Below are 24,202 nucleotides of genomic sequence, written 5' to 3'. Positions count from 1 at the left end.
AAAGGTGTCACGTGGGTTAAGGCGAGTTGCTCACCTTGACCCACGTGATTTTTCCTGCAGGCTCACATGCAGGCTGAAGTTGTGAGAGATATGTAGGGATGGGGAGGTCTGGGAAGTGGGGGAAGTCTGGGAAGGTGGTTCTGGGGTGTGGTTGGGTGCCCTGACAGCGGGGTCAGGGGCCGATCCCTGACAGGTGTGGACTAATTTTTTTGCTTCTGCGGAAGCGGATCCTTGCTCCTTGGTCTGGGCTGAACAGGCCTTAGACACGCAAGAAGAAGACTTGGGGCAATCCTTGACCATATGGCCAGACTGACTGCAGAACATACAAAGTTTCTCGTCGAGACGATGCTTACGCTCTTGTAGCGTGAGCTTGCCGTTGTCTCCGAGTTTAGACGAAAGGTCCGGTTTAGCGGAGCTGGCCTCGGACTTCTTGTTGTCCTTCAGAGGCTTGCTACCAGAAGCAGAGTTGAAAGAGGAGGAGGAAGGAACGGGGTCAGGATGAGAAGTGGTGTTGGACTTGTTGAAAACGTTAGAGGAGGAAGGTTTTGTGTGATGTGTAACTTCAGATTTACACTCCCAATAGCGCGCATTGAGAGTTTGTGACAAGGTGCGAAGTTCCAAAAGAGTAGAAGGTTTACCTACTCTGGCAATATTGTCCTTGATACGTTCCAGCAATCCGTTATAGAAAAAACGACGAAGCGTGACTTCTCCATAACCATGAAGTTGAGAGGCGTGTCGGTTGAACTCGACAACGTATTTATTGATGTGGTGCCTGTCCTTCATGTCCAGGGTCATTAGTTGAACTTTGGCGTCGCCCACAGGATCGTGAGGACCGAAGTTGGTTTGAAGTTCATTGACGAACTCTTGGTAGTTATTCATCCATCGCGGACGAAGAGTAGAATTTTGGTCGAATAATAGATCCAGCTTGAACCAATCGAGGGCCATTCCCTTGAGGTAGGACTGCGCAAAGATGACCTTAGCGCAGTCGCTAGCAAAAGCGAGGGGATGGTCCTGGAAATTGAGTTCGCATTGGACCAGAAATACTCGGAGTTCTCGGGGATCTTTCCTGTCGAACTGTTCGGGCTCACGGACCTTGGTCCGGAGAGCAGAGGATGGTGGAGGTGGTGGACGACTGGTGTGACGAGCCAAGCTGGCAATGGCTTGGGCTAATTGTGCAATAGCCACGTTGGGGATGGGTTCGGCATCATCAGCGGTTGGGACAGTGGGGATGGGAGGATCAGCAGGAGGAGGGTCGACGAAGTTGGGGACCTCAGAACCGAGTCCAAAGAAGTGGACGGGGTCTATGGGTTGTTCCGTGGTGTCTCCGAAGTCGGAATCTGCAACTGGTGATCGATTCCTAATGGGACGCATGATCGGAGTCGATGGGAGAGGGGTTTCAAGATTAGAAAAGCTTCGAAACTCAACTGGGTTTCTCGCCAATCGACTAGGACCAGGCTGTGAGGGTTCTGGGGACGGTGAGGCAGAGTTGGGAACTAATGTGCATAGTTGCGAACGAGTGCGAGGGGCTTTTGGTGCCATACAAGACGTGTACTAGTCAGGCAGTAATAAAATACTGTCAGAGACCAGGTCGAGACGAAGGAGTGTCTCTGTGATGGAGGGCTTCGGCCTCAGCGACTTATGCCAGGAGCGCTGTGCCTAGTAAACACATCCATGCCCTAACTTACTAACTGGCCACCAGAACTGAAGAGGGTAAACTCTAGTCGATTTTATTACTGGAGTGTAACCTATGTACAAGTTAAGTATATATAGTTACAGCGAGGGCGGTCCGCAAATGGCGGAGCCGAGCGGAGCGGAGCTAACGGGGTTTAGACATTAGCCGATTGAATATTACCGATGAGTCGGGTTACGGGGTTAGCGGAAAGGCAGGCGATAACCCAGAAACGGAAAGGAGGGATAGGCCTGAAGGTGGGCTTTGCAGGGCAAGCGAGTGTATTGTCCAGCGGAGGCGGGAGTGCGCTAGCGGACGTCGGAGCTGTCCAGAAGCCTTTGGGGCTCCATACTTAGGGAGGCGTAGGTAATAAATTGAAAGGAGGGGGTGGTGACCATTGAGGGGTACCGAGGGGGTTGCGGAATACGGGAGCTCCAAGGTTAGTGAGGAAGGAGCGGAAGTAAACCAGAGGAATCGGAGGGATCGGAAGTTGATGGCCGGGGATGGATATGACAGACATCAAAAGCCCGAGCTCAGGGAAAAGACGATGTTTACGAAGTATCCATAATTAAAACATACAACGAAATTTACACGGAAATTATGAAAAATAGGGAACTATAGTTATGCAAATTTTCAGCCCAAACGGTCCAGCCGTTGTGAAGTTATACCCATGACAGGAATATAGAAATCTGCATCATGTTTAATGACACATGAGGGTGGCAATGCGAAGGGAACTGCTGTCGGAACTGAGATCTGCACTTCGGCAGATCGCGAAGACCAATTTCCATCCAAATAAGGAAGAGCCCAGTCAAAACAAAGCACAGAAAGTGCAAAACAACCTTAGATCATGAGGGAAAAATCTGAAATAAATCACAGAAGCCCATATGAAGGATATAAACACCCGCACATACCATAAATCCGGAACAATTAAACAGAAACAGCGTTCGCATACGAACGACTATGGGAACGATGCACGTGATTACCAAATGTGTGCACGAACTTTTGCTAACTCGATGAATACCAGGAAATAGAACACAACTTTAGTACCATTGGAAAGGTGGGAATAAATGAAAATTTATGATACCAAGAACGTGAGAAACCATCCAGAAATGAATGAGATACAAGGACATGAAGTTAGAAACCTGAAAATGCATGGGAAAACAGCTTCAAGAGGTCCAGAGCCCTAAATAAAATACATAAAAATATGATATCTTCAAGGACGACCTACTATAACAACGAACAACACATATGGAGGATTAGGATGTGATAATACAAAGGGGAATCAAGGAAGATGAACAAAATCCACGAAAACCACTAAACTACGATGGACCATGGCGGGAATTTTAGGGAACGATATTCTAATGAAGTGGAGAGCTATAATACATTCGTTTGAGTAATTCTTGACTACTAGCAACTTTTTCTTTCGGTTTTAAACCTGAATAATTCACTCATTTACCATTTCAAGTCTCATTTTAACTAAATGTCACTGAATAAAAATGGAATAAATCAGCTGAAGGTCTCAGTGCAGCCGTATGCATAGTAATGCGAAGTTTGAATTCAGAATCACCGAGTCATAGCGAATTTAATGGTAAATATGAGGAATTTGAAATAGGAAACTGCGACAAATGCAGCGCAGTCAAGTTCTAATTAACCATTAAAATAGCTTAGGCAAGGAAGGACAATAAGGATTCTAGGTGCAGTCTGACCACAGTAGAGCCGCAGTTCAGCGCAGCAAAGTGCAGTAGAACTATAGCATGAAATTTTCATTTTTTATTCAGTTTGAGAAAAATACACTGTAAATAAATCCTGTAAATACAAGGTAGAGCGTGAAAAAGGAAGGCGACCCAAGGAGTATAAAAGGGAGACCCTTTCTGCAACTTTTTGCCCCCCTAAGAGAAGTAAGAAAATAGAGTATTATTTTTCTCAAGCATTTCTGGTTGTCACTCCAGTGCGAAAAAGTGATATACAGTTAAGATTGCCACTGTAGTAAAAGGCAGCAATTAAGGAGAGAAATATTAAGTAGATATTTCAACAGGAGAGCTGGTTAACACTCCAGATTTCAAAGTGTAAACACAAAACAGTTATTTTGCTACTGTTAAAACAAGCAATAAAATAAGACAAAAATAAAACAAACTCAAGGGACACTCCAGACACAATCCAAATCCATTAACTGAGTAGAATCTTTGAAACTTCACCAAGTAGAAGATTTAATTCAAGTTAAATTCCAAATTAAACAATGCTGCACAGAATTACACCTAGACAAATTAAGAAATTTCAATAAAGGAACAGCTCTGCAGGGCTCGGTTTATCTGTAAGTCAATTCCCAGAAACTTTAGACTAACCCATAAAAATAGAATTAGCCAAAACACTCGGATTGGTACTATATTTACAACAAATAATACTAGTACACTTCCCCATCCTAACTAAAGAACCAGGGAACAGCTTGGTGGTGGTCTTGTTTGAACCTCCCAACTGACCTTCCTTCATTCTCTCCTTCAGCATGCAGGCATGTGAATTTCGAGTGAGAACGGCTTAATCAGCACAGGCGCGTGTCTGAGAGTCGCACACGTGTGGATTGCATGTAGGAAAGGTTTCTAGAGCGTACAATCGCATCTGGAGAGATGTGTGTGAGTTTCAAACTGAGATTGGAATAATGAGTGAAGACGAATGCGCAGTGAGTCAAACTTGTACTTACAGGAGCCGACTGGGTGTCTGAAGTCTGAGTTAACATAGTTGTAACAGTTTTAGCTACAAGTGCTCAAGATAACAATCGATTGTTTGCAGAGGGGCCAGGTGGCTTGCCTTACTGCCTGAGCGGTACTATAGTGAAAGTGGTCCGAATTATATGTACAAGTCATATTGTCATGGTGACCCTAGGTTACAGAGGATCTTGTGCACAGCCCTTTGGGGCCTAAATTTGCGCTACAGAGTTTGCAGGACAAATGAGCCAGAAAGAAAAGAACTGCAGGGTCAATACATTTGCAGAATTCCCACGAATTGTGGACATGCAAGATGTTCAGATGTTACAGTTTAGCCGTAACCCCGAGTGGGAGCGGACTTGATGGACGTCTCACATGTCTTCATCTCACGTGTCTTGCCTATTTCAGTTCCATCTCAATTCATGTAGCTTTGCGACTACCTGTATGACTCGGATGTCTCTCTTGTTTCATCTCGCATGTGTTAGCCTGTTTTCATGTATATAAGGAGTTGACCAGTGAAGACGGATCCTTCAACTGGTCAACACAGGTTGCCAACCTGAATTGACTTCTTGTGATCTTGTGACTTGTGGCTCGTGATCTTCTTGCTCATGACCTCGCTTCTCATGATCTCACAACTCTCGCTCCGTCCCGCTCCGTTCTCACGCTCTTAGTGCCGAGAGGTTTGTGACACAAGAGACCTTGCAAGCAAGGTAATGAATATTCCCTAGACACTACCATCCTTTCATTGGGGGTTCAAATTAGTTTATATGGCCAATGATGGTGTACCAACAATGTTATAGCTGATGTTGAGGTGAAACGGGGTCGCGGTTGTACTGAACTCGAGATGAGCGCTGGGCGGCTAATGCAATACATTAACGCTATCTATCAGGGGGCTCAAATAATACGCAATAGCTATGGTGCACTGAGCAAAGGTGTGTATACAGTCTAATGGACAGTTACGCCGGGTCTAACGGCCTCAATCGGCAATTGGAAGCCCGTTCCGTAAACTCAGAATCAATTCTAATAGGGGTAATACTGAATTAAATTTGGTAAGATATAGTACAGGTAGAGGGCATCGAGCGATGCACGCATTCATGACCTTACCGGACATCCATACCCCATTATTGAATGGATTCCCACGGGGATAAGAGTGGTCAAACGGGTCAATATTTAGTGGGTTATACTTTTTTTTTCATTATCATTCCCATTACCCTGTAACTTACATGATATGTACATTACCTTTAGCTTTCTGTTCCAGGAGAAAGCGTTGCGCCCTCTTGCTAAAACAAGTTGTACAAGGCATTGTTATCCCGGCAAGAGAGGGAGCACTAATATTCAGACCATTATGTAGGTTATCCTGTCAAATGGCGGCCTGGAATTTTGGAACTTTAGGATGGGCGTATCTGCCTTTCGGGACAAAGGATGTCGCATCAGGCGTTTGGACACTCTCATCTGATTACTCACTCCCCGCCCATCCATGTCATGGTAGTATCATCCCCATCACAACTGCCGAAGCTGAGACTCTCACAAGTATTTGGATTCAGATATCTTTACAGCTGAGCACAAAGGAACTGTGGTGGAATGTATGAGGGGTGGGTTCGAAATGATGGCAAGCATTGCATCCGACATGGTTAGCCATTGACAGACGGTGTAGCTTCACCGTCCACTGGTGTCACAGAAGGCTGCGGCGATTCCAATCATGCCCGCTGGCAAGAAAGCTTTGAGCCATGTTATATTCGCCGATGTCTGATCCGAGATATTGATACCCAGGGGTCGCGGTGAAGCTATCTTCAAAAGATACATATCCGCTATCGTGGTTTGCGCTTGCAGGATGCTTAAAATCGGGTTCTGGCTGAATAGGCTGTCCGATCGGTTGAGGATTGCACCCTTCATACGAGCCCGGCTCGGCAGATGGTTGTATGTCGCTGTCGGACATCATCGAAGGCGGAATGCTGCTCGACAATTGAGCCTCACGGCGAGCAAGCTCTTCGTTGACAGCAGTCTAATGTTGGGGACATGAAGCAGTTAGTATGAAGGGAATTCCTGGCGTGCTCACGATCCGCTTATGCCCGATCAATGGTCCGAATGCCTGCTCGCGCTCAAGAGGGGCAAAGTCAAGGAACTCCTCGGGAGTGGTTCGAGACAAAATGATCGCAGAACAGAAACAGTTCATTCCGGGAAACATGGTGAGATCGCACTCCTCCTACCAGGCAGTATTAAGTAATTGTTCATGTTTCGTAAACCGCGCGCGCAAACCAAGGTGGGATCCTCAAGCACCCACTCTCGACTATCCCACAGATGCGGGCGGAGGACAGCATCGGTATGCTCTTCTGTATGGTCTCCAAGCAGGCGGATAAATTCGGCGGCTTCCTTGGGTGTGCGTGCGAAAACCCAGTCAACCTTACATTGTGTGTTAATGCTATCGATCGCAACTGATATGTCGAGTAATCGACGCCAGCGATTGAAAGCCGACAACACAGGAGGCGTGAACATGTTTAGAACATGATCTGCCTTTGTGCTTTCGGGACTCTCAACATGACATGCCTTTGACTTCGGATAGGCTTCGAAAACTATCAGTACTCGAGTGAAGGACTGGGAAAGTGTCTCGAGTAATTGCCGTAAGCCCCCTTCGACAGTAATAATGGATGCAAGAGTGATAAGGAGCACAGCAGTATGGGAGTCGATGAGTACGTCAGGACCATCAGGGAGTAGCTTTACTGCAGAAGACGAATCGATCTTCGAGTTATACCACAACCTGTCGCGTTCAGCTAGCGTAATATTACAAGTATGAGAGCACAGAGCAGCAGTGACAGCCCGCCTTTGAATCAGGTTCAATGATACCATATATCGGTGTGGCTGAGATGGTGTAATCCAATGTTGGGGGATCAGCAAGGAGTTGGGGTGAATCATCTCCGAAGGGACACTTGTGGGTGATGGGTCCACATGAGCGGGGGCTTCGCGCACGCGGGTACTTGGGGAAAGTGTCGTAGGTGCGGTATCAACTCGTGGCTCATAGACTATTGATGGGTCCTGCAGCTGGCGGAAACGCGCAACAAGTGACGCGGCTGGTTCAGAACGGTATGCCGCAACTGCGCTGCTATTGCTGTCCGTAGGTGTTATAGATATACGGCCAGCGACAAATATAGACTCCTTTTGAGTTGCAGAAGGTACAGCCAGATTCAGAGTTTGTTCGATGCTGTGTCGCTGTAAGCTAGTCCGAGACTCCATTACCAAAATTGGATTTGACGGAGTAGAGATCGAAGAATTTGGTGGTCTCATATCTCTGGCAGGACAGTCGTCAGCTACTTTGGGAAGTTGGGTCTTTGTTACATCTTGTGCCGTCATTGGACCGGTTGTTTGGGGAGATGACGAAACTAGATCATTTCTTCCCTTGGAGAGTTGAGAGAGCACACCCGATCGGGCCGACAGCTGGCATCTCTCGGCCCTAGTAAGTAGGAAACCACCCAGAGAACGCAAGAGACCCGAACGAGTTTTGGATAAAGTCAAGTCATCCAGCTCATCGACCTGTCTCCAGCGTTGCTTAGGTTGAATTGCCTGAGCTGCCATCACAATTCTGTTGAGCTCAATCTCGTCTCCATCGAAATCGTCCATCGAAATATCCGCCGCGTCCATGTGAGTCAGAACCTTGGTTCCGGTGACGAACGGGCTATGGATTTTCCGTTAGACCCCTGACGGTTTTACGGAAGAAAGTCTTCCCACCTCCAGGATAGCTCAATATTTAGTGGAGCAAGGTCTTGAACCTTGGCGAGTCGGATGACATTTTTCGATTTTGAATTGTCAACCCCGTGTGATTTAGGTAGCCCTTTGATGGAAGGCGGAGCAAGTAGATCCTTGAAACCCGTGAGCTGAGGGATCCTAACAGGGCGAGCGTTCGGTTCGGGAAGGAGGGGAACTAGAAAGAATGAAACTACGATAAAACGTTAGTGCCTTGAATGTTACCTTTGAGTAGCAAAGTCCCTGTGTCATCCTCGTCCTCAAGGGGGACATCCATGATGATAGCATATGGATTAAACTTCCGTCTCTTGTCGGAGTTGTCTCCAAGCGGGTACACATTCCTTATCTCGCTGTCGAATGTGTCGAAATATCCCTCATCGTTATCGCTCACAGGCTGCCCCACTGATATCTCGTCCTTCGTGAGTGCCTCACTGATCGACGAGGTCACATTCGCTTCTGGTGTATGTTCTTGAGATGTTTTCCCAAACGGAACAATAGTATCTTCAAGCCGCAGTCTCTTGCGAACTTCGTCTGATTGAATCAAAGAAGCGGATCCAAAGCCCCGTTTCTGAACTCGGGGGATAAGGAAATTATCTGATGCAAAATGAAAAATAATGGTAAGGAGATGAAACACATCGTTCCATGTGCAATTTGACGGACCCATGCGGGACTCAGCAACCATGGTTGAAAAGAATGGCTTTTCTGGCTGGGGCGATTGTTCCCATAATATTTCATCGATATCATCGCTCTCAGGATCGTCTGCGCTCTGGTCAGCGATGAGAGAAGGTACAGGTGGATCCGAGGCGACAAAGTCCGCAGCGGCGGGAACATACGCAGCTAATGAAACGGGATGAGGGATACCCACCAAACAAAATAAGAGCACTTACTCCACCCATCCACAACTGCCATGTTCTCTCTTGTGAGATTGGTCTCAAAGTCTTCTAACTTGACACGAGGAACGAACTTCCCAACCAGTTCGGGAAACGCAGAAACGGCGCGCGATCGGCGCGCGGGAGATTCCAAGTTTCGGAGTCTTTCTGATAGACCCGGTGCCCGGGCTGGGGTTGATGGTGGAGATGAATGAGGTATTCCACATCGTTTTCGAAGAGGATCACTGTCCCGGGGGAACAGAGGAGGTGTGATGGGGCGAGGCACCATGATGGGAGGTGAGTCTGGGTGGAAAAGGAAATCTTGGACGGCGAGTGGAATTGAGCCCCCAGATATCCCAGGTCGGGTGATGTTTGGCAATGAGCTTTTAAGCGGCTCCGCGTACCGCGTCTCGTCTGGGTGATGATCAATTTCCCGACTCCTGAACATGAAGTGAACATCGAATCCTCGGATCCAGAAGAAATAATTTACTAACAGCTCTTCATCCGCATTCTTCAAAGTGTCATCGTCCAGTATGGCAGTCACTCCGACAGGCTTCAAGAAGCAAGCCATCATCATGTTCCGATGGTTTTTAGGGAACAAAGTAATGCGGGACTTGGCAGCATCCAAAGTCAAAAGAGGAGTGTTCCGTGCCGTCTGCCTGGATACCAAAGGAGGAGATAGGGGCCTTCTATTATTATTTCCACATTCTGGATAAAGAGGAATTGGAGCTAAATCAAGATGCCATTGATAGCACCGCACCTGGATCACACTCTATTATCATACGCATCGACTCCAGTTTCGAACTTTGAAAAGAGGCCCTCCACTTTAGATGGTCGCGCAGATACTGTTGATCATCAGCATCCATAGTCCATCGCTCTACAGTAGGCGGCTGGATCTCCACCACGTTGCAAAGACGAAATAGTCTAGTCATGGGTATCTCCGGAAGCCCGAAGACGCCGATATGGTCATGAGGCACAAGACGAAGGCATTGAGAGAGAAGCTAAAGGAAGTGGGAACTCATTAGACGCGTTGCCACGCCTCGGAGTACTCCCACCTCAGCGACCATGGCAGTGGAATAAGCGACATGATCAATTAGAATGTGTTCATTCATGTACTCCTCTAGGACACCGTACAGATATTGCCGAATTTCGGTTTCATGATTGCTCTGCATTGTCGTTGTTGCCCTCATAAAGGGAGGACTGGGAGCGCTGGCCTCGGCTCGTTCCGCTGTTGATGAAATCAACAAAAAAGTTGCATCCATTATGTAATTTGGGTCTCTTGAAAAGCTTCGTGTGCGATCTCCCTAGCTCCAGCGCTTGTCTGTGATTCAGTAATTGGGTCTCTCGCATTAGACATGAATCGTCGTGTCGCGTCGCATGCCTATGAATACATGCCATATATACTTGCATCGCATTGCGGCAAGTTTCCAAGTATAACTGGTTGGGCGATTTCTTTGCGATGGTCTCGAAGGCGACCATCAGCCGTCATCGGTTTGCTTCTTTGTTCTGCCCTTATAATGTCATCCCCCTGGGCCCCTACCCTTGCTGAGCGTTTCACTTGAGCCCGTTGACCGGGTCTTGTTTTGCTAATTCGCCCCCTCTGACTGGCTGGACCACTAGTGCTGAGGTGCGCGTACATGGGATATGCACACAACCCTTACATTTATTCACGATTTCCGTGCACCAGCCCGCTCATTGTCTGTTGTAAAGCTATTGTGGCTAACTTTGACTTGCTTATTCGGAGATGCCGGGGCCATTCCTTACCCTTTCAAGTGTTCTCGCTTCTTTTTTAGGATCTATCACGTATGTGTCACTCCGCCACACCCTTTCCGACGTCAACCATAACTTAACAATCAACAGGATTTCTTCAAGCTGTCGATCAGCTTTGGCCACGATAGCAACGGGTCCCGCATCGGGCTGCCTCAACCCAGGAGGTCTCATTGCCCTCGCGGCTACTGTCGGTTCTAATTCGAGCACACCTATCGTCAGCCCTGTTTCTACATGGGTTCAAGGCCTTTGTGGCCAGCCAGCTTGCGACAACTCCACGCTTTCGCCTTTGGTATCGGCTATCACGAGTGGGTGTCAGAGTGAGCTGAGAGACATTGGACTTTCCTCAGGTGATATTGGAACCCTTGATTCAAGCGTCGCTCGCTTTTATCCTGCAGGAAGAGAGGCTATCTGTCTCAGAGAGTATGTCTGTGTTCGCACAGTACCAGCTCATGCTGCCTAGTAGCTGATAACAGCCACATTCCCACATCTGATAATAGCACGAACCGAGGAAATGCATTGTGTGTTGCATCCCTGTTGGGCGATGTTCAAAACAGCACCGGTCAACCCCTGACTGTAGCCAGCCTTCCTTCCGCTGTTGTCACCGTAGTCGGCAACTCGACCCTTGGAAGACAAGTCATCTGTTCGCAATGCGCGCAGGGAGCATACAACATTATTCGTTCCCCAGTCCCCAATAGCACTGTGGACAGTGTTGATCGATATTTTAACGCAACGTGTGGAAGCGACTTCATAAGTACGTTTTTGGACCCTCCAGCGCCTCCTCATTCGTGACACTTTCTCATCTACCTTGCACCCCCCGCCCTCGTACGTGTGCTTACTCGACGCAATCCCCTCCTTTTCCCGTGCTGTAGGAGCCGGAGAACCAGCGAACATCGTGGTTGCTACCGGGACTTTGGCAACACCCAAACCGAGTAGCTCATCACCTGGCGCAGCAATTGCCCTTCGTGCCCCGATCTCCATTACTGGTATTAGCGCTGGCTCTCTAGGAGCTGGCCTTGGTATCTTTATTCTTGGATTCGCTTGGACTTTAGTAGCCTGATTTTGGGTGGTGATGATGTTCTTGTGCGGAAGCACCTGGACCTTTACTCATGGACTCTACCATAAAATACATGCTTTCCTTGCAGTGTTGGGTCTTGTTGTGAGCTCAGCGCTGTTACCGATGCTTCGCTCAAACGTCCTGCGAAATCTGTCATACTTTCCTGTTCCCAGACTTGAACTATTAAATGCCCTAATTCTTGCAAACCCCCAAGACCGCTCGTCATGCATAATTCATTGGGAGCTCCTGACCGCCGAGATCGAAATGCGACGCCATACGTCGGTACATTTCAAGGGGCTGGTTATCGGTTAGAAGACAATGCCTCAACGATCTAAGTGGGACGGGTAATTCTATTGTTGTAAGCAGGTATTTGTTATGTAACTTTTTGTTTTGCAACCCCCACCCATTTTCTGTTCCCCACCTACCGCCAGTGCTATGACGCTTCATTGTCATGTATCGCAAGGCAACTCACACAACCTCGAAGTATCCCACCCGTCTCTGAAACCATCTTACAAGGGGTGGCCACCCTCCCCGACCGCCGATGCAGGGCGACTTTAGGGTTGTGAGACGTGCACGCGTTATGTAATTTCATCCGCACCAGAATCTCAAACTTCACTCCAGGACAGTAGATTGCACTGTGACAGAGACTGCTATGCTGTGATCTATCCAATTCCCTCCTAACTGTTGGGGTGAGACAGCAGCTCGATCTCAGAATCCATGAACATTGCCTCGGCGAACCAGATTGCAACGAGCCAGAGATGTAGAGATGTAGAACCTTTTTATCCCTAAGACATGGATACACGGACTGTGCTAAGCCATATAGCACTCTAATAGGACCAACAACTATAACAACAATCAGCGTAAGAGAAATGAAAAAGCAAGCCTGAACATTTGTTGTTCGAGTCGTCTACGTTTTGCAGAGCGTGAGATTGGCATGTTGATGCACCTAATGTATGTGGTCATGTCCATCTTGATCCTCTACTGAGGATGGAAGGCGAGTGGAAAGGGCAAGTGCGACGAGAGAGAATGATGCAAAGCACCAATATACAGCATATCCGTTGGCCAGTCTGTGCTCCACAGAATATGCAAAGAGCGCCGTTGCGACTGCCGGTCCAAAGGCCCGTGTGAAACTAATGACGGATTGGGCGATTCCGTTAGTCGCTCCGAGCAAGTCTGGCGCAGGGCACGCGGCGGCAACGTAGACAAAGATGGAACCTAGGAATGGTAAATCAGACAATCGGGCGCGCATCGACCGGAGAAATCCCCCTACTAAAACCCATATCCACGACCGAATTGCATACCAGCACCAGCGAGAGCATCACTATGTGCCAATGGGACAAAGAACCATCATCGAGGCCAGACAACTCCGCAAGCATATGCATGATGACAAAAGATGGAAAAATGACAAGAAACGATAGGAGAGCTGCCCGATATATAAATTTAAGACCAAACCTCCGGTATGCCGAGGGATATACAACAAGCTGAATGACTCCGCTGAGGGATCCAATGGTCGCAAGAACCACCCCAACCTTCTGCGGCTGTAGACCAAGCCCACCAGAACGGACGGGGACTGGTGTCCAATGAGTACATGGAATGACACGGAATGAGCCATCTCAGGCTTACCAGCTAAGAAAACTGTTAAGAGGGCATAATACGAAATCTCCAAGACAGCAATGCAGCCATAATTAAGTATTGCGACAATGACTGCTTTTGTTAGGACTTGGGATATGGATCGATTCTCCTTCTCATCGACCTCCCCCACGGGGCTAGCAATAGTCCCATAATTTCGTTTAAAATAGGAACGAGGTCGTCTTGGAAGCGTCTAAAATGGCAGTCAGGTGGGCGATGGACACGATGCAGCCTCTCCTCTCACTTCTTTTGTGCAGAAAGTGCATAGAAGCAAAGTTAGGAGGGCGAACGCAGCAACCACGAGACAGGGAAGAAAATAAGGGTATTGAGTCCAAAAAGGATCCGTAAATGTTTCTGGATACGCATCCGCAACGTGCTGAAGAGAGCCACCGATGAGTGGACCTATCCATTGAATACCAGAAAAATATGATTATCCCATCTGCGCAGTGGAAATGTGTGGCAAACCAGAAGTGGCCCCAATAGTCCACGCGATAGGAAGTAGACTGAATGCCACCGCACGGTTTGAACCATCGGATAGCTCGGAGATCTGTTGGAAATTGGAAGCACTGATGACCTGACCATCGAAGAACTTACCATCGTCTTCGTGACTCCAATGTTCCCACTTAGCATGCCCGCAATCGCTCGGCTGATAATGAGGCTTGTGAAAGACTTTGACAAACCAAAGGACAACATAGAAACAGTGAGCCCCATTAAACCTATCATCAAGACGGGTTTCCTCCCAATGCGGTCGGAAAGTCGACCCCATTGCAAAACACAGCAGCCTTTGTAGGAGAAAGTCGAGGTCAGTGTTAGCTCCAACGTGCGAAAAATCCCAACCTTGTGCAAAAAAGAACGTTGATTCCTGACGGGAAGCGATGCATGAGCAGGGATGTGGAGGGTTGCAACGTGAGTGCCATACAATGAGGCCGACATAGTACCCTGTTGCGGACTCGTCCCCCTCGTCACACCCATCTCGTTGACAGCCTGATGCGAAATGAAGCTTTTCACTTTGCGTAAGAATAAACTGGGCACGTTGTACTCTTACCTTTGCGATGAAAGGGAAGATCACGCTAGCGGACAACGGTTCACAGATCAAGACAAAATACACCGTCGCCAATTGCAGTGCTGGCAAAGGGCTCCGTGGTCTCGTTGCTGACGGATTATTTTGTTCTTCTAAAGATGATTCAGCCCGGAAGATGGCTGGTGGGCGAACATTGGAGTCCTGGCTCATCGAAGGCGTAGTCGGGAGGAGGTGGAGGAATGAGGGGAAAATGATAGGATTGCATATCTAGAAATATGTATGATTAAAGTCAAATAAGAAGCACCCTGAGAGTTCTTCGGTCCACGCAATGCGACGTCACAGTTATCCGCGCACCAGGTGATCTAAATATATCCTAATCTGTACTTCATCGTCTAAATGGAGATGCAGTTCCGACGGAGAGGTGCGGATAATGCCGACGCTGGTTCTTTGCGGCGGGGACGGCCACAAACAGGGCTTCGCGATTTCGAAGTCCCTTGGGGTTCATTGGGACAACCTGATGACGCCATTCCCTACTCCCTATCAACGACAACCGAGTGGCTACGGAGATATCGAGCTTTGGAAGGACGAGGTTGATAGTTTATTTTTCATCTCTCATCTTTTGGTGGGTAATAATTAAGTATACTAGTCGTGTATAAAAGCATCTCATCTCAAATCTCTGATACGAGTCTGAGGTGTTTCTCCATATCAATTTAGGCATTACGTTGCCCGATATGCACAGTTACTTGGAATACATTTAGATATTTGGTATGAGTCTGAGCCAACGCGCGACATAGAGGCCATGAACGGCGACTGGTGGGGTTGGTGTGACGGACAAGGACTCGTGCCATTGCAATAGTTTCCCACGCTCACAGTTGTTCATCAAGCGGTTGCTCCGAGATGCTATGTCCCTTTCTCGGTCTGTGAGCAAATGTAGACACAGATTTGTGCGTTACAAAAAAAAGCCCGAAGTTTGCGGCTCTTAACAGCACATGAGGCACCAAGCGCGCATTTTTTAATCAGTCATGCCACTTGAACATTCAAATGCTCGCGTCACCCCATATATATACACCGCCACTCGATCCAACCGGCAACGAACAGTTTCAAGATCATGAGTGAGGATTTGAATCTAGGGTAAGACCTTCCTCAAGGAGTTTGTGTTCCGATTCCGATGTCCTCCCTCTGTCCGGAAAGGAGCAATATCCAGCTGCATCGCGTGCTTGACCAGGTACCAATAGTTTTCGTCGTACCCTTCACGATTTGGCAACCATTTCACCTGGTCTACCGTTTGCTGTGATGACGTTCAACACACATTCTGCAGGCTTCTGATCCGAACCCGCCCTCACCAAAAGAGCAACTTTCTTTAATCGAGTCTCTGATAAAGAAACAACTCACTCCAGGAGACGTATGGTTTGTCATCGCCAAATCCTGGTATCGGAGGTGGCACAACGCTTGTTCGGGTCTCATATCGAAGGAACCTGTTGGACTTCTCAACCCTGTTAATAATGATGATATTTGGGGTCACGGAGGCTCACTTACCCTTAAAGACCCTGTAGTGGAAGGCGTAAATGCCGAGTTGGTGCCAGAAGAAGCATGGAAGCTCCTGATAGAGTGGTAAGCTCTCTCGACCAAACATTTGTGGTGCGGCCGATAACCCCTATTTCAAGGTATGGCCCGCCGAAGCATATTTTCCCTCGCAAAGTTATCCCTTCTGACGCAGGGGTCATGGTGGAGATATATCCTCCTGAGCTCCGAGTCCTCTACCTCTCGTCGCCTAGAGGGGAATCCATAGTGAAGTATATAACTCTTTCGAGGGAACACAAGCTGCGTGACCTTATCGCGGAGTTGGATTGGAATGACCGAGCGGAGCTTTGGGGTCTTGAAGTTGATAGGCAGTGGACTTCCGAGGGCAACTTCAGCCGCGACGATCTCCAAAAGTTCCCATCACGATTGCTCATTGGTCCGTCCACTCCGTCCGAAGATCGAGACAGGACCCTCCATGAAGCCAGTATTTATCATCTGGATACTCTGATGCTGGACCCATCACCTCCTGGGAAGGAGGCTGATAGATTAGGAGTCACGCCAGCTTCGAATGAATTTGCATTGGTAACGGTCGGGACAAAAGGACTCAAAAACCTGGGGCATACTTGCTATCAAAATTCTGCTCTTCAATGTTTAACTCATATTCCCGCCCTTACCGAATATTTCTTGAGTGAGCCCTCCGGTCATCCTTGACCACCTTTCCCTTCGACGCTGATGGGTTTCAAGGCGGAAAGTTCAATTCCGAGCTCAACTCTGACAGCTTTCTCGGCACTGGAGGAGAGGTTGTTTGTGCCTACGCCAACTTTCTTCGGGTGCTCTTTTCTCCATCCGTCCATACATTTGTGGCACCGCGACATCTTAAACATGCTATAGATTCGCACGCAATGTGGTTCCCACTTTACGTAGAGCATGATTCCCAGGAACTCGTAGCATACATTCTTGACTCGTTGCACGAAGACCTCAACCGCGTGACGAAGAAGCCGTATGTAGAGCGACCCGACTGGGAAGGCGGGGATGCGAGCGCCCTTGCACAACATGCCAAGGTGACACAGGATGGGTACCAAAAGCGGGATGATAGTATTGTCGTCGACCTGTTTCAAGGATTGTTGAAGAGCACGATTACCTGTCCTGGATGCTCGAAGGTATGATTAGAGCTCTCGAGTGTAAGTCGTGGCCATATGAACGACGTTAAATAACAGGAATCCGTCACATTTGATCCCTTCACTACGCTCAGTTTGCCAATACCATACCAGAGGACGTGGAAACATGAGGTCTTGGTTGTTCCTTGGGATATGACGAAGCCTCATGTTACAGTACGTTTGAAATAATACTCTCTTCTTCCTTCTCAATCTGTTCGTCTTTAGGTGGATGTTGAAATTCCTTATGGCACCTCTGTGATGGAATTGAAAGAACTGCTCTCCAGATGGCTCAACTTGGACCCTGAACGAGTGAGCATGTTTTTCCACTAACCCCGATACACCACCTACATTCTACATAAGCTGTTGGTCGCAGACTTATTCAAGAATCGGTTTTTCAAAATATACTCCAACGATGATCCCGTGAGAGACATTAAAGCCGACGACGTTACGCTGGCCTACGAACTTCCCGTCAGATATCCTCCAAAGCCTTCTAATGAACAAGATACTTCACCCTCTCTCATCATCCCAGTGTATCATATCCTCCCATCCGGTCATCATCGTCTTGGACGGAACAGGGATGACAACGATACCGCCAAGCTATTCGGGATCCCGTTGCTCATAGCCTTGAACAACAGAGACGGTGCTCTGGATTTGCACCAAGTCCATTTAGCTATTCTGAATCGCGTTGGTCGCTGGACCACGTCAACGCTTGATGGTATCGGATCGGGACCTTTTCATCTCAAAATTCGCGAATCCACTGAACCAGGAGAAGGGTTACAGCCCCATATCTTGGAGGCACTGAGAGGCCGAACTTTGGCCCTTTCTGATCGACCCCCCACATCATATCACCACGAGGAGCCCAATCCTGAGAGACTAGTCAACCTCCTCGCATCCGATGCTTTGCTGTGTGAATGGGAAACAGAAACCTACTCTTTGATCTTTGGGCCACAGAATGCGAAATGGGGCAGGTTCAAAACGCATGTTCATCCAGAAGCTCAAGCAGCACAGTTTTCAGCTGCGCAAAAAAAACCGCTTCGCCTAGATGACTGTCTTGACGAATTTTCAAAGGAGGAGCAACTTGAAGCGGGAAATTTATGGTTCTGCACTACGTGCATGAAGGATCAACAAGCAATGAAAAGGATCGAGATTTGGAAGCTACCACAATATCTTATTATTCAGCTGAAGCGGTTTACGAGCTACGGCACTGTGAGCGAGAAGATCGAAGAGCTTGTCGACTTTCCAGTCGTAGGTTTAGACCTTGGGGAAAGAGTCGGGGAGCGACGTATTGCCAAGCAGTTAGCGAGCGACGGAAAAGACTTGAAAGGCACTGGATTGGTGGATGCTCTCACGAATCAACCAGTATTTGACCTTATCTCTGTCTCTGAGCATTCGGGAAGCAAACTTTCCTCTGGGCACTATCGCGCGTACGCCAGGAACCAAACGGATGGACAATGGTATTACTATAGCGATGCCAAAGTCAGCAAGACGCAAGCGGAGGAGTCTGTGGTGAGTAGCACCTGTTCACAAGGATGTTTCTTTGATTAATACCACCTAACCCTTCAGAACGAGAGTGCATATCTACTTTTCTACCAGAGACGAACGTGATAAATATTTAGATGCCAAGGGATGGGGTATTCTGTCCCCATGTCTGTTTCAATGACATGGGTCCTCGAGATGCAAAAATAGAGAGATATGTTACATTTACGGGCCACGGGAAGATAACGGTGGAGACAGCGAGTAATCCATTCACAACAACATATTCCACCACGCAGTTTCGCCGTACCGAAAAATTCGGATAAACATCTGCAAAACTCACCCGAGCGACTGGCACGGTAGGCAGGTGACTCTATAGGTCATAGACCTGCCTGCGATACAGGAGCGGAAGAGGTGGGATGGGCCTGGTTCTGGCCCAGTCATCCAATATCCGCTCATTCTGGCTATTCGTACACTGAGACATCGTTGAGCTTGCTGGAATCTGTCGTTGCCAGCTTGTATGATTTTTCAGCCGCGTCCTCAGGCTTCCGTTTCACTCAACCAGGTGTCTGGGAATGGCTACGGCAAATATTAGATGATGTACCAATACTAAACCAACGAAGCCATACAACTCACTATGCTGTACTTTGACTACCAGACGGACCTGGGGTGACTTTCGAGTGACGGACTGAACAAGTGCGGCGTTTTCATTTCTTCAACATGGTGTTAATTTTGCTTCACTCCTTGGCGACATCGCATAGCGGGGTGAGGATATTTTCCAGTGCATTCTAGCTCTCCTATGCATCCGCCGTATGTCAGAGTGAAAGGTGACTAGAAGTGCTGTGGTCGCTAATCATCATCCTCGTGCTAGTCCGACCAGCCGCCCGGATTTTCGAAAGGTGTCGACAATCCATGACCTGAGACACTTGTAGAAAAGCAGCCCGTTGAACTCTCCAGTTGAAGGAAGTTCGGAGCTAGATAATCGCTATAAGCGTATGTGTGGTGAGTTATCCTAGGCTTGTCCAAAAACATCTTCTTGGATCCTTCCTAGCCGTCGCTCTACCCATTATCCATTTGTACAGCTTCTTTGGACGAGCATAGTGGATCGTCAGACAGATGGCTTACCAACTTACCTTGTACAAGACAAGCTCGGAATCGAGATGATTGTCACGTAGCCACGGGTGAAGCTCGTAAATCCGAAGGTCGACGTCCGTGACATTGTCAACCCCCTTGAGAGGCAGACCAAAAGGTCCGGAGCGAACGTTCAAGCTGTCGGGACAGATGACGAAGTATGTTTCCGGGATTTCGGCATGGTGTGTATGAGTTCTGGGTGTTTAACCTGGCTGCTCCTGCGAGCGCCAAGTTCGGAATAAGTACACGAAAAATAATAAAAGATCAGTCCGATCTGAGTCTACCCATCGACCCTCCTTTGTCCGGGTTGGCCCCAGTCGGGGCTATGTTACGGATCGACGGACGCACAGGCAGTGCCAGGATGAGCGTGGGTCAGGACTTGGATCTCAATAGCTGAGTAAACAATGGCAATCCAGACAATTTACACGGCATATTGGCCCCGCCCATGCATGAGTCCGTGGCGCGCATGCGGAGTACTTATTAATCGCGGTCACTATATATACTAGGCCTAAGACATAAATCCGATGAGATTTTTGAATTTTATTCTGCCTCGTATCATGTATGTAACGTATACGCGTAATTTGTACCTCCCCAGTTCCAATTAATTCAGCAAAGAGGTCGATTGCTGTTGAGCGCGTATATTGCTTCCTAGAGGACCCATCATGCGGCGCCAACCGCCAGGGGTGGTTGCATATTAACTTGTAATAATTATGACCAACACTAAACGTCCATTTGGCGGGACAATACATAGTACAATGCCGTGAAAGGAAGTCGATACGACTACAACAAGAATAAAGGCAGCCAAATACTATATACTCCACACTCTCTAATGCAACTGAGTAATGTTTGCACCCCCTGTGTAACCTGCATCTTGGACGGGCACCTCCACAGCGCGAGAAACGTCGGCCGAGGCAAGCGCATTGAAGCCGGCTTCGAAGCCGGCAGGAATATTCCCGCCCACATGCCTCTGTTGCAACACCATGTTTTTAAGCTCCACAAGCTGGTTTGTGAGATTAGCCTTTTCGCGGAATAGCATCAGCCGAGCCTCCTCAAGCCCACGCCGTTCCTCCTCCACCAGCTCCTCCATTGCCTCAAACTGTTCTAGTTTGAGTTCAAGTTTGGTTGATTGAGCTTGAACAAGCTTGGCGGTGAGGGCCCGAATCCGGTCTTCTTCGTGCGATGCCAGGGCTTTGGACTTGGCAGCTGCCGTCGAGAGCGCTATGGCAGCTGCCTTTTCCACCGTTGAACGCGGAATGGTAGTGGACTTTGCACCGCTGTTGGAGGCAGATTTTCTGTCGTTTGTCATAGAACTGTCTTCTACTTCCTCCATTTTTGTTACGCCGTTCCCCGCCTTCTCCCGTTCCTCGGCCCTTTTAGCGGCTTTCCGCTTCAAACTCTCCGTGAGTTCAGACATCCCGGCCTGAGCGGCAGCAGCAGCTACTCCGGGCCCTACAGCGCCAGCCAAGAATGCGACGACACTCATGATGGGGTTGTCTGGCTTTTCAAAGGGAACGCGAGCATATTGAAGGGGACCTAGATCACCTTGGCTTCCAGGATTAGCATAATCATCCTCAATGGGAAGCTGAAGGAATTGTGCGACGCATTGTTCCTTGGTACGTGTCCCGACGTGTTCACTGACCGCTTGAAAATCGTCCTCGTACATCTCAATTCCCTCCAGAAGCAGCAATATTTCTGCATCGGTCCAGTCGTCAGCATGAATACCATCCCCGTGTTTGAACTCGCTGGAAGCGGTGAGCCGCACGAAGTCTCCGCTAAACATCTTTGAAGAGAAGCGCCCATCCAGGTAACAATTCGGGCATAGCTCAAAATTGTTGGCTTTCAACGAGTGGTATCGCTCTGCTGTGCAATCAGCCCCACAGGTATCACAAGAGTAGGTGGCGAAGCCGGTTTTATTGGACGCAGTTTGGTTGGCGAGCTCAGTGGCAACTTCAGCGGTGATAGGCTGCGAGGATTTCGTGGATGTTTGATAGACGTTTTGGCGAAGGGTAAGTTCGGATGTGGCACGTTTTGCGCCGGCTCCTGCTTTGCTTTCCTGAACAGGGAGGGATGAAGGAGGCCGGGTCGTCCCTGGATGAAGCGGTTGGAGACCGCGAGGCGTGTCGATTATTACTCGGAAATGGCCCGTGAATGGAGGGACGAGTGCGGACGGGCGTGTGTCAGGATCCACCTGGAGAATGGATATCGTGAGATGCTTGGGTTCGCGATCTGTCTGAGCATACCTGATAATTGATAAGACCCCACTGCTCAAGAAAAGCATGTACGCGAAGGATAGCACAAGCGTCTCCGGCAAGATTCCGCCGGCACGCAGTCACGGTGAGATACTCCCGGGGCCGAAGTCGGTAGGTGTTAATAATGAAATCACGATACTCCTTATATATAGCAGGTGTCTTACTCCGATTCCTCGAGTTAAAAAATTCGGGTAGTGCCCGCTCCTCGACCTTGTTGATCCGCGACATATCAAACCACGCAGCGTATGATGGAATGATAACTTCGTGAGTCTGTGCAGCAAGATAATTGCGCGCCTGTTGCTCAAGACGTGCTCGGTTCGCCTCTGCCTGGGCAGAGTCCCCTTCTGCCTCTTCATTGTCATCAGCTTCATCTTCATCATGCCCCTCTTCTTGTTCTTCAGCTTCTTGCATGGATACGTCTCCTGCATCTCCTTCCTCGCCAGCCACGTCTGGAGTGTTTGCGGATGAAGCGAGAGTTGAGAAGTCACCAGCACGCGCCGCAGATGTGCTCGCGGATTCAGAGAGTCGCATTCGTTTCTGTTCTGTGGCAGGAGATGGCGATGCCGTTCTTTTTGGCGAGTATGTGGACATAAGTAGTCGGTTCTCCACGGCTGACGTAAGCAGCCAAGTCAGGTGATAACTTCATTAATCTGAATCGTGTTACTTTATCTGTGCAAACCGGGCCAACATAGAAGTACCTTCCAACAAGGCTTTCTGCTGCCTGTAGCGCAGACTGTTCCAGTCTGCGCAATCGGGGAGTCCAGGCCGTCTATAGATCGCCTCACCGACAAGATCGCTGATTAACACAGCACCACCGTGGGCGTATGTACCGGCGTGAGCCGCGCAGCCTACTCAATTTGGCATTCCCGAGCCGTGCACCTTGTCACATAGACCTCGTTTCACACCTAGATACGGGATTGATTCCTATATTTCCCCTTTGGACTCCAGCCTCTGTGACTGCCTACCTTTTCCCTTACTCTAGCGCGGCCGTGCTTTAGTATTATTCCACTAACACCACACCCCTAATGCGGGTCGCTTGCTATGAGTATATCACTACGACTTGCATCCGAGCCCCTTCATCCGCGATCCGTCCCCTTGGGTTGCAATACTCCCATGGCACCTCACTTTTTTTTTTTCGGTAGAACCCCTCGTAGCTTTCGCTGAGTACTGGGGGTTTGTGAGCGGGTTGTGATGTAAGGTCATTGTCATTGGTTGATTCCGGAGACTCCACCGTGGAGAAATGTCTTTACGCACTATCGGGGGTTTCCCTAGCTAGTGTAGGGCTCGCGCTAACGGGGAGGGTCAGGAATACCCACTAAAATCCCGCTGGTTGAAAACCAGTCTCTTGGGAGGTCGCGTTCGCTCCTGAGGGTCCCTCTACAGGTGTCGAGGATGAGTTTATTGGCTGTTGGGGCGATGATATTGTTATCATTTTGTTCTCCACCTATAACTCTGTGGCAGCTGAGTTTCCATATTTGCCAGGCTGCTTCGGTGATCAGGATTCTCAGTGAGTGTGAAGCATCTTTTCTTATTTCACCATTGGAGTATTTAACATTCATTGGGGATATGAGCTATATTATGTAAAGTTTTGTGGCCATTCTATGTCTCTTACGACTTCCCATATCAGTATGTTATGGTTGTGTGTACATTCGAACAGTATGGGGGACATGTCTTCCGTTTTGTCGCATTCTTGGCAGAGGCCTCTCTGTTCGTAGTTCAGGAACTTTTTCCAGTAGTCCGATTTTGTGGCCATTTTTCATATTAAGTTCCTTTTGTTTGTGGGTATGTCTCTTGTTTTTCAGGGTGGTCCTCCATATTCTGTCATCAGTTGGATGGCCGTTTTTAGGGCTTGTCTAATTTCGGTCAGGTTCATTTCGGTGTCTTCTGGTCAGATTCTTTTTTTTCGCGGACTATAAGTTTCAGGGCTGTTGCTTGCGTTAGGGCTCTGAGTCTAGCGCCTTTTTGGACAGTTTGGCTTATATAATGGGTTCTTATATTTCTAGGTTCTCCCGTGTTTAGTAGTGTGTCTGCGGCGACTGGGGCTAGTTTATCGGTTTCGTTTCCTCTGATGCCCGAGTGCTTTCAGCCATTCAAAGGTGGTGGCAGTCGTTCTGGTTCTTAGTGTGTGGACAGTATCCTAAATGGGGTCGGCGTGGCGTAGTCTTGGTCTTCGATTGTTTTTAGGTTTGTGCATAGTGTGTTTATACACCATCTGGAATCTGATT

General features: G+C 48.4%; 6 protein-coding genes across 6 annotated transcripts; 3 read left to right on the top strand and 3 right to left on the bottom strand.

Annotated features, from left to right (window-relative positions):
• Positions 1-5,836: 5,836 nt before the first annotated feature.
• On the bottom strand, positions 5,837-10,197 carry EI90DRAFT_3156983 (uncharacterized protein). The gene is made up of 9 exons (XM_039066084.1): positions 9,733-10,197; positions 9,467-9,680; positions 8,991-9,412; positions 8,764-8,940; positions 8,329-8,697; positions 8,089-8,281; positions 6,625-8,035; positions 6,425-6,571; positions 5,837-6,370 (listed from the first exon to the last, which is right to left on the bottom strand). The coding sequence occupies exons 1-9, from the start codon at positions 9,902-9,904 to the stop codon at positions 6,041-6,043; spliced, it is 3,435 nt and encodes a 1,144-aa protein (XP_038912317.1). The 5' UTR covers positions 9,905-10,197; the 3' UTR covers positions 5,837-6,040.
• A 519-nt stretch (positions 10,198-10,716) lies between these two features.
• On the top strand, positions 10,717-11,799 carry EI90DRAFT_3128822 (uncharacterized protein; the record flags this gene model as incomplete). The annotated part of the gene is made up of 4 exons (XM_039064140.1): positions 10,717-10,775; positions 10,833-11,162; positions 11,240-11,493; positions 11,612-11,799. The coding sequence occupies 4 exons, from the start codon at positions 10,717-10,719 to the stop codon at positions 11,797-11,799; spliced, it is 831 nt and encodes a 276-aa protein (XP_038912316.1).
• On the top strand, positions 11,403-12,330 carry EI90DRAFT_3072905 (uncharacterized protein). Its single transcript, XM_039061407.1, has 2 exons — positions 11,403-12,162; positions 12,228-12,330. The coding sequence occupies exon 1, from the start codon at positions 11,812-11,814 to the stop codon at positions 12,106-12,108; it is 297 nt and encodes a 98-aa protein (XP_038912315.1). The 5' UTR covers positions 11,403-11,811; the 3' UTR covers positions 12,109-12,162; positions 12,228-12,330.
• A 412-nt stretch (positions 12,331-12,742) lies between these two features.
• EI90DRAFT_3128821 (MFS general substrate transporter) lies at positions 12,743-14,656 on the bottom strand (the record flags this gene model as incomplete). Its single annotated transcript, XM_039064139.1, has 7 exons — positions 12,743-13,011; positions 13,067-13,366; positions 13,420-13,618; positions 13,670-13,827; positions 13,891-13,972; positions 14,020-14,409; positions 14,471-14,656. The coding sequence occupies 7 exons, from the start codon at positions 14,654-14,656 to the stop codon at positions 12,743-12,745; spliced, it is 1,584 nt and encodes a 527-aa protein (XP_038912314.1).
• Positions 14,657-15,614: 958 nt separating this feature from the next.
• Positions 15,615-18,923, top strand: EI90DRAFT_3019088 (uncharacterized protein; the record flags this gene model as incomplete). The annotated part of the gene is made up of 8 exons (XM_039057306.1): positions 15,615-15,671; positions 15,765-16,057; positions 16,111-16,655; positions 16,712-17,127; positions 17,185-17,298; positions 17,350-17,433; positions 17,485-18,630; positions 18,741-18,923. The coding sequence occupies 8 exons, from the start codon at positions 15,615-15,617 to the stop codon at positions 18,921-18,923; spliced, it is 2,838 nt and encodes a 945-aa protein (XP_038912313.1).
• Positions 18,924-20,414: 1,491 nt separating this feature from the next.
• On the bottom strand, positions 20,415-22,782 carry EI90DRAFT_3291753 (uncharacterized protein). The gene is made up of 3 exons (XM_039067297.1): positions 22,676-22,782; positions 21,969-22,627; positions 20,415-21,916 (listed from the first exon to the last, which is right to left on the bottom strand). The coding sequence occupies exons 2-3, from the start codon at positions 22,566-22,568 to the stop codon at positions 20,555-20,557; spliced, it is 1,962 nt and encodes a 653-aa protein (XP_038912312.1). The 5' UTR covers positions 22,569-22,627; positions 22,676-22,782; the 3' UTR covers positions 20,415-20,554.
• Positions 22,783-24,202: the final 1,420 nt, after the last annotated feature.

Source organism: Cantharellus anzutake (genome assembly GCF_015039405.1).
Source record: "Cantharellus anzutake strain C23 chromosome Unknown EI90scaffold_52, whole genome shotgun sequence".
Classification (NCBI taxonomy): domain Eukaryota; kingdom Fungi; phylum Basidiomycota; class Agaricomycetes; order Cantharellales; family Hydnaceae; genus Cantharellus; species Cantharellus anzutake.
Note: the sequence above shows the minus strand (reverse complement) of the source record. Positions and strands in the feature narration are given on the sequence as shown.

What these genes read in the sequence shown, in the direction of transcription:
- EI90DRAFT_3156983 (XM_039066084.1), bottom strand. Translation starts at nt 9,904, where the DNA reads ATGACTAGACTATTTCGTCTTTGCAACGTGGTGGAGATCCAGCCGCCT. An exon ending in GGTTGCTGAGTCCCGCATGG is followed by an intron (nt 8,698 to 8,763) that starts GTCCGTCAAATT and finishes ATTTTGCATCAG; the next exon opens with ATAATTTCCTTATCCCCCGA. An exon ending in TGCTTGAGGATCCCACCTTG is followed by an intron (nt 6,572 to 6,624) that starts GTTTGCGCGCGC and finishes ACTGCCTGGTAG; the next exon opens with GAGGAGTGCGATCTCACCAT.
- EI90DRAFT_3072905 (XM_039061407.1), top strand. Translation starts at nt 11,812, where the DNA reads ATGATGTTCTTGTGCGGAAGCACCTGGACCTTTACTCATGGACTCTAC.
- EI90DRAFT_3291753 (XM_039067297.1), bottom strand. Translation starts at nt 22,568, where the DNA reads ATGTCCACATACTCGCCAAAAAGAACGGCATCGCCATCTCCTGCCACA. An exon ending in GGGGTCTTATCAATTATCAG is followed by an intron (nt 21,917 to 21,968) that starts GTATGCTCAGAC and finishes TCCATTCTCCAG; the next exon opens with GTGGATCCTGACACACGCCC.